General features: G+C 36.8%; 1 protein-coding gene across 1 annotated transcript in view; it reads left to right on the top strand.

Annotated features, from left to right (window-relative positions):
* The first annotated feature begins 2,792 nt into the window (after window positions 1-2,792).
* Window positions 2,793-20,140, top strand: part of ctnnbl1 (catenin, beta like 1) — a 90,946-nt gene continuing 73,598 nt past the window's right edge. Inside the window, exons 1-6 of the mRNA XM_032568534.1 lie at window positions 2,793-2,950; window positions 4,853-5,083; window positions 8,174-8,280; window positions 8,413-8,552; window positions 10,886-10,983; window positions 17,325-17,418. Coding sequence (XP_032424425.1) covers window positions 2,921-2,950; window positions 4,853-5,083; window positions 8,174-8,280; window positions 8,413-8,552; window positions 10,886-10,983; window positions 17,325-17,418 — 700 coding nt within the window. The 5' untranslated portion in view covers window positions 2,793-2,920. The remainder of the gene's footprint in view (window positions 2,951-4,852; window positions 5,084-8,173; window positions 8,281-8,412; window positions 8,553-10,885; window positions 10,984-17,324; window positions 17,419-20,140) is intronic.

Below are 20,140 nucleotides of genomic sequence, written 5' to 3'. Positions count from 1 at the left end.
GCACCAGAGGAGTCTCCACTCATACATTTCCTGATGATGCTCATTGAAAGGGTGATTTTCTGCTTGTCTGGAACAGTAAGACATCCGCATATATAAATTTCTACCATCATGAATAGAGCAAGATTGAACCCACTGGACCAGGATTTAATGCTGGATGTATGTCACGTTTCTTTGGATAAGTGACAGATTTTGTGATGACATTTAAAAAGAACACTTTAATGTTAATTTTGAATTTCTACCTGTTGCAAATTTCACAACTTCATAACCTGAAACTTTGTAGGTATGATTTTGCACTCCGTGTTATCAGGCTTGAGTCAATGCTTAGCTCTTTATTATAACATGACAAAGCAGTTTCCTACACTTAGAAGGTAGCTTCACAGCTCTTTGTATCTGAGAAGGTCAAAAAAACCTGGCTAGCCCAAAGAAGATGCGGGTTTCAACAGCCTGCAATGCCTCATGGTTCTTAGAAGAAATATTATCATTACTGTTATTAATATTGTGTGAATTTTGAAATCAATTTGTTTTATATGACACTTAGAAAAATGATCATTTCAGCATGTACAAGGCGCTGTGTCTTAATTGGTCAAAGTGTCTGTAAACAGGAGATCCTTGGTTCAAATCCCAGCAGTGCCTTTGCTCCTTAACATGTATGGATAAAATCTTTAAAAAGGGGCAGATCAGTAGAGGACATTAATCCTGGTCACTGTGCTGCTGGTTTTGTATTTCTAACCATCTGCAATTTCACAACATAATTCCCAGAAACTTTTTCGGTTTGACTTTGCAATACATCTTACCATGTTTGAGCCAGTACTGTAGGTTTCATCAAAATCACATCACAAGGCAATTTATAACAGAAAGCCGGCAGCTAGACAAGAATCTGTCTCTGAGAGGGTCAAAACGCCTGGCTTGTACCTAGAAGATCCTGGATTCTACAACCTGCAATGTTTTAGAAGAAATTTTACCATTGCTGCTTATATTCAATGACTGTTTGTTTTCCATGTGTGCTGACATTTAGAGACATGATCATTTCAGCATTTACGAGGCGCTGTGGCTTAGTTAAAGCACCTGTCTAGTAAACAGGAGAACCTGTGTTCAAATTCCAGCAGTGCCTTTCTCTTAATAAATCTGTTTAAATGCTGGACATATGCCATATTTCTTTTAGATATGTGACATATGAGAAGATTTAAAACAAATAGTTTACCAGTAGATGTACTTTAATCAAGCACACAGTTATTTGTGGCTATAAAACGTTGCATGCCAACAAAACAACCAAAAATTGGGGACCCCTTTCCCACAAAACCTTAATGAGCTCCAAGAAGGAGTCATGTTTAACTGGTAACTAACCCAAACTATACATTTCCAAACTGTTTCTGACTAAAAAATGTCATGATTGTACCTGTTATATACTCAAATAAACAACTTCAGTCTCATAAATGAAGAATGGAACTCAATTTTATAATGTGTGAATGTGACAGAGGATTCATTCATGTTACTTTTTTTTTTATAACACAATTGATTGCTATTTATACAGAACAAACATACCAGATCAAAATTAAATACAAGAACATTTTTCTTCCCTGCCTATGTCACCCTTGATTTTAACTATGGTTAACTTTCTGTTCGAGTTGTGATGCTTTTGCTTTGAAGGAACAATTTCCTGTTTAACTGCTAATATAAATGCAGCTCTTTAACAATCAAAAGACAGGACACAAGCTGTAAAACAGATAAGTCAAAGGCCCTGCTGAGACTTGAACTGAGGATGTCCTGTTTACTACACAGACACATTGACCAACCAAACCACAGTGCCTTATACCATCCTTATCACGCACATTCCACAAACTTATGTATTTTATTTGGAAATAAACGCAAAGTGCATCATTATGAAGTGAAGAAATCCGTGGACTTGCATTCACCTGAATTCCTTAAGCATGGCTTGAGATATAGTCACACCTCCTTTTTCTTCTTTTTCTGAGGTTATTGGGAGCTTACAATCTTGGTGTATTACTGCCATCAACCAGACTGAGTGTAATCCACAAGTTTAATTCATCCTATTTCATCAATACCAATATATGATAATAAAAAAGAAATTAAATTCTCTCAGCTAACTTTGTGTCCTTTAAATACTTCATGAGCGCTTTAATTACACAATGTGACTGAGACTTCCCTAATATATTATGGTCACTGAAATGCCCGTTACCCACTCCATTACATTGTATAAAAGCATGTTCTACTCCTTCTATTTCTCCACAATGTGGACAAGCCCCTGATGGATGTTTCACTATAACATTTAAACCACTATTTAGACTTGTGTGCCCATTCCTCAGCCTAGTTATTTTTACTTTCTCTTGTCTGTTCATTATATCGTTACTTCTTACAATTACCTCTTTTTGAATTTATGCCTTCATCTCCTCTCTGTATTCCAGCTTTAATAATTGTTTTTATTTCTGTTCTCCTTGATGGGACCATACGTTTAATTTCATTTGCCTTGACTGCTTCTCCAGTCAAGGCAAATGACTGGAGAAGACATGATCATTTCTGCTTTTTCATTACACTTGATTCCTATGCCAGTTGAACTTATCTTTCTTTGTTGTTGTTTTAAGTAAAATAACTAACTTAATCTAAAAGATCTTGACGACTTGCAGATTTTCCACTTTGAAAACTAGCTAAGCAAGACATTGACTTTGATCAGATAACTAATTTACTGGGTTTAGATCTTTGCCTACACAGGAACAAAAAAATTAAGCTCATTCGCAGCGCTTTACGACATAGGAAGCAGTTTACGACAAAATGTGAAGACACAGTGGCGCTTTACGGCAGGCATGTTTCAGTTGGTAGCTTGTTGTTAGCTGGAAAGCTAATCGTGTAGAATTTCACATTTAAACGCGGTTATATTACGGTACAGGGACGCAACCAGGGAACAATGGATGTCGGAGAGCTCCTGAACTATCAGGTATTCACTCTTGTCTTTATAGCGGATGAATTTTTGTTTAGTGACGGTATCCACTTGAACTGTTTGCAGGTAACAGCTTTGCAGTAACAAACCAGAGAGCAGACTGCTATTTAATCGTTGTTTACGTCCTTTTCTTTGTATATCATCTGTAAATGTCTAATATTAAAAGCCAAATCGGCCATGCATTAATTTTCATTGTAACTTCAGACAACTTAATTAGAACCACCTGGCTCTACTTATCACCTCATGTTTTTTTCTGCAATGTCGACAAATATACATAATTGTATAAAGTGTTGACCCACTCCTAATATTTAATACTCTTTCTTCCAACTCTTTGAAGTAGTCTATACAGACTTCTCTCTCTGAGTGAGTTTCAAAGCAAAGTCAGGCTGTTTCACGGTGTTTCTCCCTTCGCTTTGAGTTTTTATATGCGACTGATAAATAGATCAGAACACGAAGCTGAAGTTGGTTTCCGATTCGGTAAATGGCTAAAGGGCGATTCGACCTAATTTTCACTACCTTCCGCATCTTTAATCTACTCGGGTTAAAAAACTACAACACCTAGAGTCTTCAAACCTGGACTGAATTATTGTGCTCTAATAGCAGAATATTTAAAACCATATTTGGGATTGGTGGAACTTTTTTCTGATTTGTGAAGTATCAATAAAGGACCATTTTTGCCCTTTTTAAATCTCGGTTACACTAAAATTGCTCTAATTTCATAACTACAAGAAGTAGAATATCCCTGTCAATTCATATCTCATTTGACAGCAGATTATTTGTCATTTTCTATAGTGTATTTGCAGGGTAAACAAGATGGAAAAAGACATTGGTTTTTAATATAGGCCCAGTCTTACTTCTGGTGTCAATATGTAGAATAACCAACATTGGCCAGTAACATGTTACTTGCAGATATATTGTGGATCCCTAATGAAAATACATTAGTAGCAAGAGAAACCGTGTTACAAAATGTTTGGCTTACAGGTAGAAGATGTAAGTAAACTGAGAGAAAGAGTCAATGTGTTGTATAAATAAAACTGGAGTTTTATCTCATGGTACTGTTTTGTGACAAGCTGCTATTTCCTGCAATTGTGAGTGTTCATAATGGTGTCTGATTAGTTGTCTACATGTGGTCCAGTTTTTATGTTGAGTGGGTTTTAAGAGGCATTATTTATTATGAAAAACTTGAAGACAATATGCCAAACACTAGAATCTGACCGATAATCTGTGGGGGTAAATAAACATTAGGGTGATGGCTTGGAAGTCTTCCAGTCTCCGAAGACTTGTCGTAATAAGCAATATTTCAATAATTCAGTTAATTGCTTGATGAATTAAAACAAACTCAATAATTTCCATTTGCCTGATTTATTGTTTTTCTCTTCTTCTCTTTAACCAAAATTGGATGACAGAAAATCTTCAGTCTGGTGCTTTGGTCTTAACTATCCCTTTTTTTGAAGGCCGATTTTGTTTATAGAGACTTTATATTATTATTTAAATAATAATGATTATCATTTTACTTGTTGTTGTTAATTTATTTTGGATATTTAAAATGTCTTCCAGTTCCAGTGTTAAACATTCATTAGAATGTTAAGTTTATGGATCTTTCAGAATGTGTTCTTGCATCACTATGCCATTATGTTACTAGAAAATGATCTCAGAGCGACATTATTGTTTATTGCAATAATTTCAGGGAAGATTTATTGTCCAGCAAGGAGTGCTATTGGGTCAGGCCTACTTGGAGCTCATTGTAAAAGTTAAATGGACAAAAATACCAGTGGAGACATGCGGCAGACTTGTCTGCAATAAGAAGTGTTTGGTTGCCAATAATGGGATTCCAGTCAGAAAGAAACGTCTTAGTAGCATAAAATAATAAATGTAACTTTAAATGTTGTTCTCCTTCAGCCTGATAGAGGAGCCAAGCGCCCGAGGGGAGAGGATGGAGGAGCTGCAGGAGGAGACGACAACTCCAGAGGAGGGAAGCAGCAGAAAGGTGTGGGACCGAGGGAGGCAGCCAGGTTCAGGGAGGTGGGAGGAGGAGAGGGAGGAGGTGAAATGAAAGAAACTGAAGAGCCGACTGGAGACAGGAAGATGATCTTAGAGAAACTGATGGACCAGGATGGGGAAGAACCAGAGGTGAGCAAAATTACTATTTCAGTATTACAAATATTACTATTATTTGACAAAATTCATATGTAAAACAAAGTGAAGCAACACATCTGTTGCAGTATGCATTTAATGCACCAGATATAAAAAATAAGTTTTGTCATCATCAAACCTGTTAGTGTTGAGAAATAAATTTCCAATTAATAGGCGATTGATTGGTGCATCATTAGTTTGAAATAGTCTCAAACTTCTGGCATCTTCTTGTTTTTCATCTTCTGCTTTTCTCCATCGCACCAAAGACAGATATTGTGTGATTGTAAAAATTGTCCTGGTGAAACATAACTACTCATGATTCAGTACTCATATGGTATAAACTGTGTAATTTTGAATGACTCTACTTTCTCAAGTTATTTCTCCAGCAGGCCTGTCACGATAACATATGTATCTTGCTTGACGATAAATTGTCCCAGTAATTATTGTGATAAATACTAATACTGTATTAAGACCATTTTCTAGTAATATATTGATTATCACATAATAATGCCAGTTTTTGCTTTTAAAATAAATTGTAATTTTGTAACCAGCACTTAGCACTCGAACTGGAAGATATTTTAAATATCCAAAATAAAACATGACAACCAAAAACAATAAATTCAACATAAAATAAAAACCATACCACATTGAAACCATAAATAAAATGGATTATGTTGTCTCTGTAAATGTTCCCCTTCAAAAAATATTAATCATCAGAATGGATATGATTGAACTCATTTTAATTGATCATGTGATTAAATGATTAATTGCTCATTGGCAGGCTTAGTCTTCATTCTCACTCTGGCCCTATCTTTAGTTCTTGAGGTTAATCAATACTGCACACCAAAGTCTTTTAAAAGGTAAAAAAAAGTTATTTTCAGGTGTGGTTTTTTTCAAGTGAGATTTTTTGCTAATATTCATGTAATATTCTGTTGTTTATTCAGGTCCAAACCTCTAATTTCACACCTGTTTTTTGCACATATCCTGAAACTATTCCGTGATGTTGCAGATAATATGAAGGAAAATGACTTACATTCTGCTGGGGTTTTCACTTGTAAGTTTAAAGATGAAATGTTTACTGGGGAATTTTAAATCTAAAAGTTGGTGCCTCTGTTCTTTAATCTTCCTGGATCAGCAGAAACTCAAACTGAGTCCATAATCTTCTCCACATGAGTAAGTTAAAGTTAACACAATATTTAAATGTCTCCTATTAAATAAATCAATAGTAGACATTGAATAATTATTTGATGTGGCTTATTTGATAATAAATAATTGTTCTTACTGTCTCAGCTAAAAGTACATTAGAAAATCAACTGTTGGCTTCATTAAGTTCACCAGATAATAAAGACAATAAAGATGTTTTTGTCATTTGATTGAATTTGTGCACAAATTGTTTTTCTTCTTTTAAACAATTCATGGTGGAGTTTAAAAATAACTTATTTAAACTAGAACTGTGGTTATTAAACTACATTATTCAGACATTGTCTATTCGTATCTTTTTAGCTGTACGTACTTCAACACAGGAGCTTGGCGGTTCCAGTGCTTTGGATAATGTGTGTGTGTTTGCATAATGTGTGTGTGTTGTCCATGCTTATAAGTAACAGGATTCAATCAGATCCAAAACACAACAGGGAAATAAGAATCTGATGCTGGTTTTTCAGGTTTTCCTACTTAGAAAGAAAAAGAGTTCTGTAATTTTCTCCGTAGGTACACCTCAACTTGAGACAAAATGTAAATATAATCCAGAAAATCACTTTGCATGATTTTTAAATAGTTGACTAGTATTTTATGTAGTGAAATAAGTATTTGATTGCCTAGCAACCAGCAAGAACTCTGGCTCTCACAGTCCTGTTAGTTCAGCGTTAAGAAGCCTCTTCTATCCTCCACTCATTACCTGGAGCTGCACCTGTGTGAGATCATTACCTCACTTATTCCTTGCAATAAAATGTGTGATTTTTTTTTCTTATTTTTCTTTATTGAAGGGGGGAATTATTATCTTTTTTTTTTTAGATTTTGTCTCTCACAGTTGAGGTGTACCTGCGGTGAGAATTACAGACCTCTTCATTCTTTGTAAGTGGGGAAACTCAGCGGTGTATCAAATACTCCCCCACTGTATCTACTTATTATTGGAGGTTTCCTACAGAGTCTGGAAAAAATATTGAATTTAAGGTATTTTCCTCAATCTCGAATACATATGAAGAAGAAAATGTATTTTTAAACTTCTTTCTTTGCCGTATTTTGCTAGTTGGTGTGTCCGTCTGTCAGCTGACTTCTTTATCCACCTACTGTCAGTCCATCCTTCTTTACTGTCTGTTTATGTAATACCTGACCTCTTTACAAGTATTTGCTGTAAACTCTTAGTTAACTTTAGTATTTCTGACTTTTAAAATAGGTCAAAAATAGGCTGAGAGCTCTGCAAATATCTGCAGTTTACTCATGAAAAATGCATAGAAAGCCTGAGGTTTGGAGATACACCTGTTGTTTAATTTATCTATTTTATATAAAAAATTGTGTCTGTGTGAAAACCTGAACAGTACCGCTATTTTATTTGCAATACAATCCAACTTTTATAGCTTTTTTCATGTATTAGTTTGGCTCGTTTTTCAGGTGAGACCTAAAAAGTTACTGAAACAACCACAAGGAAAAGGAAACGGTTTAGCCAGGAGAGTTTCTGGTGTCACCAATGCCATCATCATGTGTAGGACATTTGAAAACTGCCACCTCTATAATTAGGTTCCTATAATCCCACTCTGCAGCCTTTTCAAAGATTCCCACTGTCAAGAGGTACTCAGAGCCAAGAGCCGCATTGTTCCATAATGTCAGCCAGTTGAAATGTCCTAACTGGTCATTATCTGCCCAGCAATTTATGGCTTTTAAGCCATCAGGAGGTTAAATGGATTCCCTTTTTCAGTGAAATATCCCCCAGATTGGGGAAAAAAACCTGTGCTCCTCTCACATAATTAAGGTCACCCTGATGGCTCCTTTGCTATTGCAACAGCTGCTTCAATAAAAGCCTTTTTTTTTCTTTCCCTCCATGGTCTTTTTTTTCTCCATCTTTTCTTTCTCACTCCTGCACTAATCAAACAGGCAGAGCCGGTTGACGAGAGCTCAGTGAAGAAAATGATTCTGACCTTTGAGAAAAGGTCATACAAAAACCAGGAGCTGAGGATAAAGTTTCCAGACAATCCAGAGAAGTAAGACCATCACCAATGACGCATTTTGGTTCACTTCACTGTCACACACTTTGTTTCTTTGCAAGTTAATGTGTAATATTTGGGCAGAATCAAAAGCATCTGGTAGGACATTTTCCTTTTGTTTTTGATCAGGTTTATGGAGTCAGAGCTGGACCTGAATGACATCATCCAGGAAATGCATGTAATCGCGACGATGCCGGATCTCTACCACCTGCTGGTGGAGCTTAACGCCGTCCACTCACTGCTGGGCCTCCTGAGCCATGAAAACACTGATATCCTTTTGAATAGCTATTGAAGAACACATTGGTGTTTATCGTCTTCCTCTCGGGTTGTTAAGCTCCATTGATTTCTGAAGAAAATTTGTCTGTCACAGTTTACAGTCCCAGCTGTTATCTCTAAGCTTTGTACAAATCAGGATACAAGAGATTTACAGAATTTGCGATTTAATGAAATTTAACACATCGCAATTAGGGCTACTGTTATTGATCTATTGACAGATTCTGCCGATTTTTCATGTAAGCACGTAAGCTAATTTTATACAAAACGCATAGAAAAATACAGATAAGTTTTTTAATAAAATAAACATGGCCAAAAATACAATGACATAGCATTCCTTTAGTGAATGCTTGATCATTTGTAGCAAAGGATGCATCTGCAACTAAAAAAATGAAACCAGACAAAGCATAAGAATGGAAGAAGCTATTTAAAAGAATACTGTATTTTATTCGACGTTTTCAGTTTGTTTAAGCCAAGAGAAAGAGAGATGACAGATAACAGGAAGGCTGAACAAAGTAAAGCAGAGTTGTTCTGTTTTATCCTTTTGAGCTTTCAACCAGGCAATATCCTGGATTTGGAAATACTGGCAGCCTTTTGGAAAGCTCTTCATGCTAAAAATTCATATCAGAAAGAAAATACACATTGGGTTTGATGGCTTTTGATTGCCAGTTGTTATAAATATGCTAACATCTATCCTAAAATGCCAAAGCTAGTTTAACATGTGACATCAAGTGATGTTCCCTTTTCTAGTAATAATAACAGTTAATAAATGGTAACAGCAAAAAGACTGGGGGGGGGGGTAACCTTAATGCAATTCTTATTTCTTCTTAAAGAGAGTAAAATCAATGCATCCCTAGTTTATGTAGTTATAAGAATTATTATACAGTCAAAGCATTTCCAGGACAAACCTGTTTGTGAAGCAGAATTTGAGTGAATAGCTCCACTTTTGGTAAAAAACAAGACTAGTATACAGTACAGGTGCAAACTCCTCATTCCAGCTGTCATGCAGTGAAATGAAGGAGTGATGATTTCAGCTTGTGGTACCACTACCAGGCCTGAATACCATGCAGCTGAAGCTAAAGTCATCGATATACAGTATGTGACACCGTTCCAATCGACACCTAAAGCTTGGCTAGAATATGATTTTGAAACAGAATAATAAGAACAAGTGTGTGTGTGGCTGTAAAGGAAAAGAGTCAAGACTCTGCTGTGGCCCAGTTCAAACCCAAACCAAAGACCAATTAAAATACTGACGGAGAAACCTTCAGACATCAGAGATGTGATGAGGGAGTCAAATGTTCTTAAACATCTGAAAGACTTGTAGAAGATGGACTCTTAAAGTTATTGGTTTGTAGACAAATAACCATGTAGTATAACTAGTGTTGCAAAAGGCATCTAATGGAAGTCTCCAGACATTTTTTCTTTCTGAAATTACTAGGAATCTCAAAATAAGTTGCAGTTGCAGTTTTGTCATTATTGGTTGAAAACATTTAACAAGAGAGACCAAAAAAAAAAAAAAAGAAACTGTACCACTAAAGGGGCAGTAACATGTATATACAGACCATAAGCATAAAATAAATCCCTGTTTGTAACTGATTATCAGCAAAGAACAAATGACAGCAGCTGATAAACAGAAAAAGTAAACATAAAAGAGTAAAGAAGTATGGAGGCTAAAAGTAATAAAACATGCTGAGGAGCCAGAGCTGTAGCTTAGCAGCCATGTGGAAAATCCTCAGTGTTGTCATTGAAGACGGAGAATTAAACTTTCTCTCGGCTGTCGTTGTCAGCTTCATCACCATAGCGATCCAAAACTTTCCTGCATTTTCTGCAGCATGGAAGAAATTTCTTTTATATTTTATTTTTTGGAAATATGCAGCGACCCCAAGACATTAAATTCAGCTATACTGATTGGCTAAATATTTTTTGTTTTCCCCTAACAACCACACATGATTGGCTGTTTCCTGAGACGTCCTGTCTCAGGAAATCTTTACTATAGCGCGAAGAAATGATAGGGGTGTGCCTGGGGAAATGTGGAAATAATTCAGATTGCACATTGGCATGCACTTTTAAGGAAAATTGACGCTGTCGCTTTTTAACACTTCCAAAGCATTTCATTGTGTCAAGCAGGGATTTAGACCTGATCAATCAATACATTTATTGATTAACCATTTGAAACTTTTGAAGTTTCCCAGATATGAAGCCTACATCGTTTCTGCTATTTGAAGGACAGCTTTAAATGTTAATTTCAATGTAATCATTTTTATCTTCCCCTTAAATGTAATGATGAAAATGTGTTGTAATTGTCTTTATTTTTCTAAACGTCAACCACATGTTGCCATAGCAGTGGTGGACCTGCTGCAGGAGCTGACGGATATCGACACGCTCCATGAGAGTGAGGAGGGAGCCGAAGTCCTCATTGACGCCCTGGTGAGTTCAAAATTGACATCAGTCTTTGTTATTGATCACTCGACTCTCAGTGGATCAATACTTAAGTTTCTGTGCTTTTGGATCCAAACTAAGCAGAGAAAAATGGATTATTGGTCACCATTAGTGAATACAAAATAGGACTTTTGTTGGGTCTCATTGACATTAAAATGTTTTTTTTAGTTTAAACTTTTTGGTTGAAGTCTTAAGCTAGTTTTTATTTATAACTTTGTGATGTTTTAATATGGCTCTAGTCTTTTTTTTTTTTTTTACAATAAAACAGTATTTTTAGCTCCTTCTGTTTATTTGACTTCAGTCTGTCTTTGAACCAAGCAGATACCCACTCAATAAGAGCATCAATATTGTTGATATCCCATTATGTTTTCACACAAAGGTCAAACTGCAATAATGTTCAGTTCTACTTTTTAACGGAGGAAGGAAGTGATGGGTGGCACAGCAGCTTTTCATCTAATATTCTCTGTCTTGTTTGTTACTGCGGGGACTGACCCCTTATCTCTGCTGGCTCACAGGTCTGAGCTGTGAGGTTGAACACTTTTCTTCTGCAGGTATTATGTTAGCTTTGAGTTACTGGAGTTTGGACATGCAAATGTAGGTTATTTTCTGACTTCAGTGTTTTCTTCTCTTTTGCAAAGCTTCCTGTAGCACCAGCACAAGTTTTCTCTCTATTTTTAAAATCAATACGTGTCTGTGGTGTGTAACTTTAAAAGTCTATTCTAAACTCGGTGATCCAGAAAAGATCTACATTGAAGAGTTATTTGACATTCTCTTTGAAAGCAGCTTTTATATTCTTGTTACAGTCTAAAAATAAATGCCATCGCCTTTCATGGTGGATGTGAAAATTATATTTTGATTAAGATTTTGATGTATGCAGGTGTGGATTCTAAAGCCAGTGTCCACCACTGAACAAATGCGGATAAAATTATGAAGTAGCGTGTAAATTGGAGCAACGCACCTGCCACTGTGACAGATTGACAATTTGAACAAAAAAAAAAGAAGTTTCCTTCAGTTTGAACTTCTGTCCAGGGTGCGATATGCATATTGTGTACAATTAAATTTAAACAGTAATAATTTTGGAAAAGAAATATCCTTTAGAGGATATCAAGTTATTTACCTTATTTAAAGGTAAATAGCTTGATGTTATTTACCTTTAATAGCATCAAGTTATTAAAGGTAAATACAGTACAGTATTTACCTTTAAATACTTATTAATGGTACACTTTTAATAGTAAATGTGTAGCCTTACTGTAAAGTAATGGTACACTTTCTGCACTAAACAAATTTTTCGAAGATCATAAAATTATTATTGTAGTTGCTCTAAATCCTGGTTGTTGTACCGACATGTGACTGCTGCCTAATGAGGGAACTTGGTCTATCGGTCATGTCATTATTTTCTGCTGACTTTCTGGTTGCCTATCAGAACCAGGGTTCTAATGCATTCGGGTTTTCCAATACAGTTTAGTTTTATTTTGTTGGGAATTTTTGTCTAATTCTGTCAGTTTTAATTAGTTTTTAGTGTGTTTTTGCTAGTTTTAATTGGTTATTAGTATGATATTGTTTAGACTGAGGTTTTATTAGTTACAATAGTAGTTTTAGTTTTGTCACACTTTGCTTAATTCAAAAAGGTCAAAAAGGTCAAAGTATTCTATTGTTATTATGTATATATAAACTTTGTAATGAATACTTTACAGAAGATAACATTGAGGAAAAAATGTATTCAGTTATTGTTTAACAGCCAGCTGACTGGTGTTTTCTCCCAACTTGTGTTGTCGTCATTTTATAGACTAACGTTAGCGCCACCAGGAAGATTGTGGAATTCGTAATTTCCTGACAGCTTAATCCGTCTGTGTGGACAGATTCACATCAGCTTGAAAGGCTACAAAATAGATTCATTAACACAAAAAGAAAGGAAGCTATTTCTCTATGTTTTAGTTTGTTTTATAAACGCACAATATAGTTCTACTGTAGTTAGTTATAGTTTTTCCCTAATAATTAAAGTTTCTATTTATTTCAGTTAACAAAAATGTTTGCAGTTTCAGTTTTTATTTTGTTTTCTCTGTGCTGAATGTTTTGTTTAGTTAACTAACCTTGATCGAACATAATAACTAATAATGAGACAGTAGATCAACATTTCTAGCTGAAAATATTTTGTGTGACTAAATTGGTTTCTTACCTACTGTTGGGTGAGACAGGAGCTCAGCTTGCTTTGCCAGCCTCTTCAGGTGGAGGTATAATATAAATGCAGTTCATTTACTGCCCAACGGAGCGCCCACAACCTCACTGTTCTTTACAGCTTCTTCGAAGGGATGCTGTTTGAGGGCAGTGAGGTTGGTTGGTTGATTCCATTTGTCTCCTCTGTGCTGCTGTAGTGCCTGCAGCTGTGGTGTCTTTGCTGCCAGAAGGCCAGGTGTTACCCTTGATAAGATAAATCAAAATGATTCAGGGCGCTCTCTGTGGCATATAAATCTGCTTTAGCTGTCCATCTTCTTTCATCTGTAATAGTACTTTTATCCCACCTGCTGGCAGTCCACAATCTTTGTTTGGTTATAAGTATCCAATCTCAACTTGACTGATAACACTCGCTTCCTGTCACAGCTGCCCTGAGAATGTCCAAATGTCCTCCTGCCTCCCCCTCAACCTTAAAATGTAAAATCTCTGTTATTTGGCGATGCACAGAGATACAGCTGCTCTGCACTTTTTCTGTGTTTCTGGTGGTATTATCTTGGATTGTTTCACTTAATGTCGGGCGAACCACCTCTTGCCTAAACATGAACCACCGCTTGTAAGTAAGCGGAGTCTCTGTGTATATCAACACCACCTGGTGTACAGACACTGTGACGGTGGATAGCCAGTGCTCCCCTGACTTGGAGTATATGACTCTGAAAGGCAGACCCTTCTATCTACTTAGAGAGTTCACTATAATAATGATCACTGTTGTTTACATTAAACCCTCTGCCAATGCAAATTCGGCTTTGAGTACACTGTATAACAGCATTAATAACCAACAGAGCTGCTATCCAGATGCAGTTTTCATTATTGCTGGAGATTTTAATCATGTCAACTTAAAGGTAGTGCTCCCCAAATTCCATCAACATGTAAAGTGCGCTACCAGAAGACTCAGTACATTGGATAAGATCTACTCTAACATCAAATAGGGTTATAGACCCAAACAGTTACCACACCTGATGCAGTCTGACCACATGTCACTGTTTTTGATTTCTGCATATACCCCCCTGAGGAAATCTGATCATACCACCATAAGAACCATCACAAGCTTTCCTCTCTGCAGCTGAAGAATTATTTTGAAAGAGCAAACTGGGACTTTTGAGAACATACAGACCTGGAATTATTGACTGACAGTGTTATTTGTTACATCAAGACCTGCGCTGACAATATTATAGTGAAAAAACATATCCGGATCTTCCCAAACAAAAAGGCATGGATGACCAGAGAAGTCCAGTGGCTGCGTAGAGAAAGGAACGCTGCTTTCATGTCTGGGAACAAGGACCTCTACAGCGTGGCACAAAGCAACCCAAAGAGAGGGATCAGAAAAACTAAAAGGTACTACAAGAGTACCAAACCTGCCTCTTCAATCAGGCAGGTTTGGATGGGAATCCAGCACATCATCATCTACAGAACCAATCATGGAGCAGGCGACATCTCACTAGCGGAGAAGGTGAACCACTTCTTCGCTCGTTTTGAGTCGGCGCCTCCAATGGCAGCTGCCTCGAATGAAGCAGTGCAACCAAGTACCTCTATCCTCAAGGTGGAGGAATATGAAGTGAGACGCTCGCTACAGACTGTCAACCCCAGAAAGGCAGCGGGACCTGATGGTGTCCCTGTGCTGAGGAACTGTGCAGAGCAGTTGGCTGGGGTCTTTACAAAAATCTTTAATCAGTCCCTGTCTCAAGCCAGAGTCCCGTCTTGCCTGTAATCCTCCACCATTGTTCCCATTCCTACAAAGTCTCCCATCGCCTGCTTGAATGACTACCGACCAGTGGCTCTCACCCCATTGGTGATTAAATGTTTTGAAAGACTGGTTCAGAGTCACATTTTGACATTCATTCCTTTCACTTTTGACACACACCAGTTTTTGTATAGAGCTAACAAGTCAATTGAAGATGCTGTCTTGTCCCCCCTGGAGCACCGAGATAGCAACGCAGGCATCCTCTTCATTGATTTCAGCTCCGCTTTCAATGCCATCCTCTCTGACAGATTAGTGTGCAAACTGGCAGACCTGGGAATCCCCTCTTCCATCTGTAGTTTTATTAAGGACTTCCTGACGGATCGATAACAAAGAGTCAGAATGGGCCTCCATACCTCTTCAGCCATCAACATCAGTACTGGTTCTCCTCAGGGCTGTGTGCTGAGCCCTCTCCTCTTCACACTGTACACACACGATTATGTTTCAGTCCATCAGACTACCACCCTTATTGAATTTGCAGACGACACAACTGTAGTGAGCCTCATCTCAGGGCGGATGAGTCTGCCTACAGGAATGAGGTGGAGCGACTGACAGCATGGTGCACAGACAACAACCTGATCCTAAACACAGCCAAAACCAAGGAGATCATAGTGGATTTTAGGAGAAGTAAAACAAACATTCAGCCGCTAAACATCTGCGGAGATCCAGTGGAGAGGGTGTCAAACTTTCGTTTCCTGGGAGTTCATATCAAGGATAACCTGGTCTGGGACGTAAACAAAACAGAACTGCTAAAGAAAGCGCAGCAGAGACTATATTTCCTGAGAGTCCTCAGGAGGTACAATATTTCTCACAAACTGCTGGTGTCCTTCTGTTGATGCTCTATTGAAGGCATCATCTGCTATTGTCTCTGTGTGTGGTTCCCCAGCTGCACAGAGGAAGACTCTATAGAGAATCGTAAAATCTGCCCCGAAGACTGTCGACTGCTCTCTGCCTTCTCTTGAAGAAGGCAGAGTTTTACCAGAGGAGTCTTTTTATTTTAAATGAAGGGGCATCCAGGAAAATTCATAAATAATTTTGAAATTACAGTCATACGAAATGACTAACAAAATAAAATCAATTCAGAATAATATTCTTAGCTACATTTACACTTTGTTCTATAGAGATGAATTGATTCTTCTTTTTGAAAGAGATCAATGATTAAATTTCATATTTAGTTTTTTTATTTTAACAAAAATAATTAGCATAGCAGACTATGTATTTAGTTTTTTTATTTTAACATAAAAATAATTAGCATAGCAGACTATGTAATTAAAAACTGAAGTGTAATAAAGGAACAGACACTGAGCAGATTGGTATGAAAGCAGAATTTAACTGTGTGAATGCCATACTTTGTATTTTAAAAAGAGGACTGATAAACACTCACTTCCAAATATTGTAAATTGGAGCAGCAATTCAGTTACTGAGGTGCTAAACTAGACTTTAACCCAATCCGATCTGACTAATTAGCTCTAACCATAGGCCCCAAGCCTGAGGTAAACCCAGGATATTATTTTATTTACGATTTTACTGCGTTCGTTTTTTTGACCACCGTTTTAGTAAGCGGTGTAACTCCTCCTGTTTTTAGCTTTTTAGCGTCTTCCAGCTTCATCTTGTCGCTTGTTGTAATGGCAAGGTGAGAAAAGGTCAAATCATCTGGGATGTGTGATTGATGGGAGCGGAGCAGCGTGTTCATGCAGTGCACTGTGCTTGCTACAGCCTGATTAACTTCTGCACCCTACTTTCTATCTCTATTTCTTCAACAGGTTAAACTATCTAGTCCTCTATTTACACTATGATAAATAGATTAACACAACTTTATATTGTGGATTCTGTTTTGATTTTCTCGGTGCTGAAAACAGCCTTATACACACAGAGGCCTGAACCCGACCGGGCCATAAATCTAAACTCTATGCTGAGCCTCCATTAAAGCCTGATGTGTCACTTTCCCACCATTCCCTCCAGTACAAATGACTTCCACCTTTGTATTCACATGCAGCTGGAGCTGTTTTTTTTTTTTAGATCTATAACTCTTGGAAGAGTTGCCGTAACCTCTTAAACTAGAGATGTTCTCAAAATAACGCTTCTGTTTCAGACGTAAGTTATGAACGTGACGAGATCCATGAACCATTGAGCATACGGGAATGGTCTTTCCATCTGAGCAGAATATTTTGTCTAGCTATCGCAATAGCAGCATTCATAAAACTTTTCTAAATTACACCTGGTTACATCTACACAGAAAAATGATTGTGGTTTATGACCTGTAAAAATTACATCTGCAAAATCTGTATTTTGATTTATGTATTTCTTTTCTGTTATATTGCTGTTTTGCTGCTGTAAAAAAGTCTTAACTTTTTATGTGCAGCTAGAGGGTCAGGTGGTGGCCTTGCTGGTGCAGAATATGGAGCGGCTTGATGAACAAGTGAAAGAAGAGGCTGATGGCATCTACAACACGCTTGGTAAGAAAACTTCCTCCACTGTAAACAAGCAACTTTTATCATCTTATAATGTAGCAACAAATGTAGAAATTGCTGCAATTCTCAACTCATTGTCTCCAGAGAGCAATTATTTCAGCAGCAGGACATCAGAAACTATCAGAAAAGCTTCAAACATTTTTAAACATTGTGTTGTGTTCAGAACATTACAGAGTTTTGCACTACATTGTCAATGTAAAGACACGGAAAGTGCAACAAATACAGAAAACAAAACAATCCTTAATTAAAAAGAGTTAAGACAATGAGTTAATAAGGATTTAATAATATAGTTTAACAATACCATATTCCACCAGACTTTCCCTTTATGTTTCTACCAATGTTTATGTCTGGGTGTGACTGGTGTGGTGGTAGAGTGGTTGTCTTGCTATTGAAAGGTTGTAGGTTTGATTCCAGCATCCTCCTGCCACATGTTGATCACTCCTTGGCAAATTTCTGGTATTTACTACCTAAAATGGCAAAAAAAGAGAAGGGAAATAATAAAGCAGAAATTACAATGAAAACCTTGTGAGAAATAATTCTGGAAATTTCTGAGGTTTTCAGAGGCAGGCGATCCTGGATTTGGGACATGAGACTTTTGTGGACTAACTATTTTCTTGGATTACATTAAGTGGATCCTGTATATATATGTTTGTATTTGTGAATGTGAATGGGTGAATATGTCTATACTGTAAAGCACTTGGCTTGGCCAGTGTGATTTGAACAGCGCTTTATGGAATATGTCCAAATTACTGACAAAATTCAAAACATTTTATTACATAAAGAATTTCTTAGCAACAGCAGCTTCAATAGCAAAGCTAATGGGTTTGGATTAGCTTGGCATCCATCATATTATTCAGATTGGCTCTTATTTGTCAGATGTGAGTATGCCAATCTGAACATGAGTGTGGGATATGATGAAGTCCTGCAGTCTCTGTACCCAAGTTTATGTCAGTGTGGAACTCCAGTTTTACCTGAGATTTATTATCCCATACTAGTGTAAAATACTGTTTAACAGCTCAGGAACATGTTTACTGAGGTTCATGTTGGATTACTGATTTTTCTTTTCTTTATTTTTTTTTTGTTTACTTTAAACCAGTCTGTAACAGCCACAAACAGGCTGCACAAACATTGATAATGTTTTGAGCAGAATTGCAGAGATGAGAAATGTAACACATTTTAACAGAGCCTGTCCAGTTGCTGTAGTGAGTCTGTTTTATTCATCATAACATATTTTATTTACATTCTAGATGTTTTTCTTGTGTTCAGCCTACACTGTTCGACTCAGTATTTGAGCTCAGAATATATTTTGCACAGCACTGCAGTGGTGTACTCTCTCTCTTCCTGCACTACAGTTTTTGCACATTAGCTGGGCTTTTTGTTTCCATGGAGATTCTGTGTTGCCTTTTTGGGTTTTACCTTGGTACTCCACCCTGCACTTGTTTGCTATTTTCCTGTAAAATAAGACAGGAAAATATTACTCCACGCAGTAATAGTTATCTCTTTAAAATACTTGATAGCTCCTTGAACATTGTCGTACTCCTGCATTTTTCCTTATAGTTAGCCATAACCTTTCCTCAATCATCATCTTTTTAACCTTTTCTGCTGAAATCAACTACATTTTGAAGTTTTAAATAAATGTAATTGATTTTATATGTGACATTCATATGAGAAGGATAAAAGCTGTTTCGATGGTATGTGGTGATTTTAGATTTCAAACCTGAAAGGCAGATATACTGTATCTGTGAGAAATCTGGGGCATTCACTGCACCCCGCAAGTTCTGCAATGACTCCAGTTTCTTTACTGCATAATGGATAAAAATAGCTTGCTTCAATATTCTGAACAATTGATGGGTCTGACCTTGTTTAATACAGAACCGCTAGAAAGAGTTGTGTCTTTAAGCAGCTGCCGTTTGAGGCTTGGGGAGAGGGCTGACAGGAAGCCCTCGTGGATTTCCTTTTTACCGTCACACAGCAGGGTTACACAAACCTGTTTGGTATTCTTGAGGTTTAGCAGCATGTCCCCCTGCTGATAACTGGTCTAAACATTAAAAAAAGTTTTTGCTTTCAAACGTACAATATTCTCTTGGGAAAAGAGAATATTGTAAAAATATGATTGACTAAATGAACATTTGAAACACCAAAAGGTACTTGGATATGGTGTGTTCTTGGGGCTGGGCAATATAGCTTCAAAATAAAAAGAATATTTTTTTTTTTTCCAAACCGCACTCGATTTCTGATTTGAATCATCTTTCTTATGGTTTTTTCTGTAAAAAGGAACATTACAAATGACAGAACATATTTTCATAAAGTAGCTTTTATGTCAGTCGTCCCTTCTGTGAGTTAGAGTATTAGGACCAGGATGCATGAATATTTGTAGTACGAGCAAGTATGAGTATATAGTTGTAATATTGAAATAATAAAGATACAATTTTACCAGAAGAATGTCTTCAAGTTATAAGACAAAAGTTGTTTTAATGAGAAAAAAACTTTAAAATGTAAAAGTTACTACTTCGTTCTTGTATTACTCCGACTTTGTCATGACTTTATTCTCGTATTACTGCGAGAATAAATATAGGCTTTATTCTTATAAATATAGGCTTTATGAGAATAAAACCTATATTAATAACCTATATTTTGTATTAAACTATATTTATTAGTGTTGACCTGAATAAAAAGTCCAAATTCATAAAAGCTGTAAAACATGTTT

The sequence above is a fragment of the Xiphophorus hellerii genome, chromosome 1 (assembly GCF_003331165.1).
Source record: "Xiphophorus hellerii strain 12219 chromosome 1, Xiphophorus_hellerii-4.1, whole genome shotgun sequence".
Lineage (NCBI taxonomy): Eukaryota > Metazoa > Chordata > Actinopteri > Cyprinodontiformes > Poeciliidae > Xiphophorus > Xiphophorus hellerii.
The sequence above is the reverse complement of the archived record's forward strand: the minus strand, read 5'-3'. Positions and strand labels throughout refer to the sequence as shown.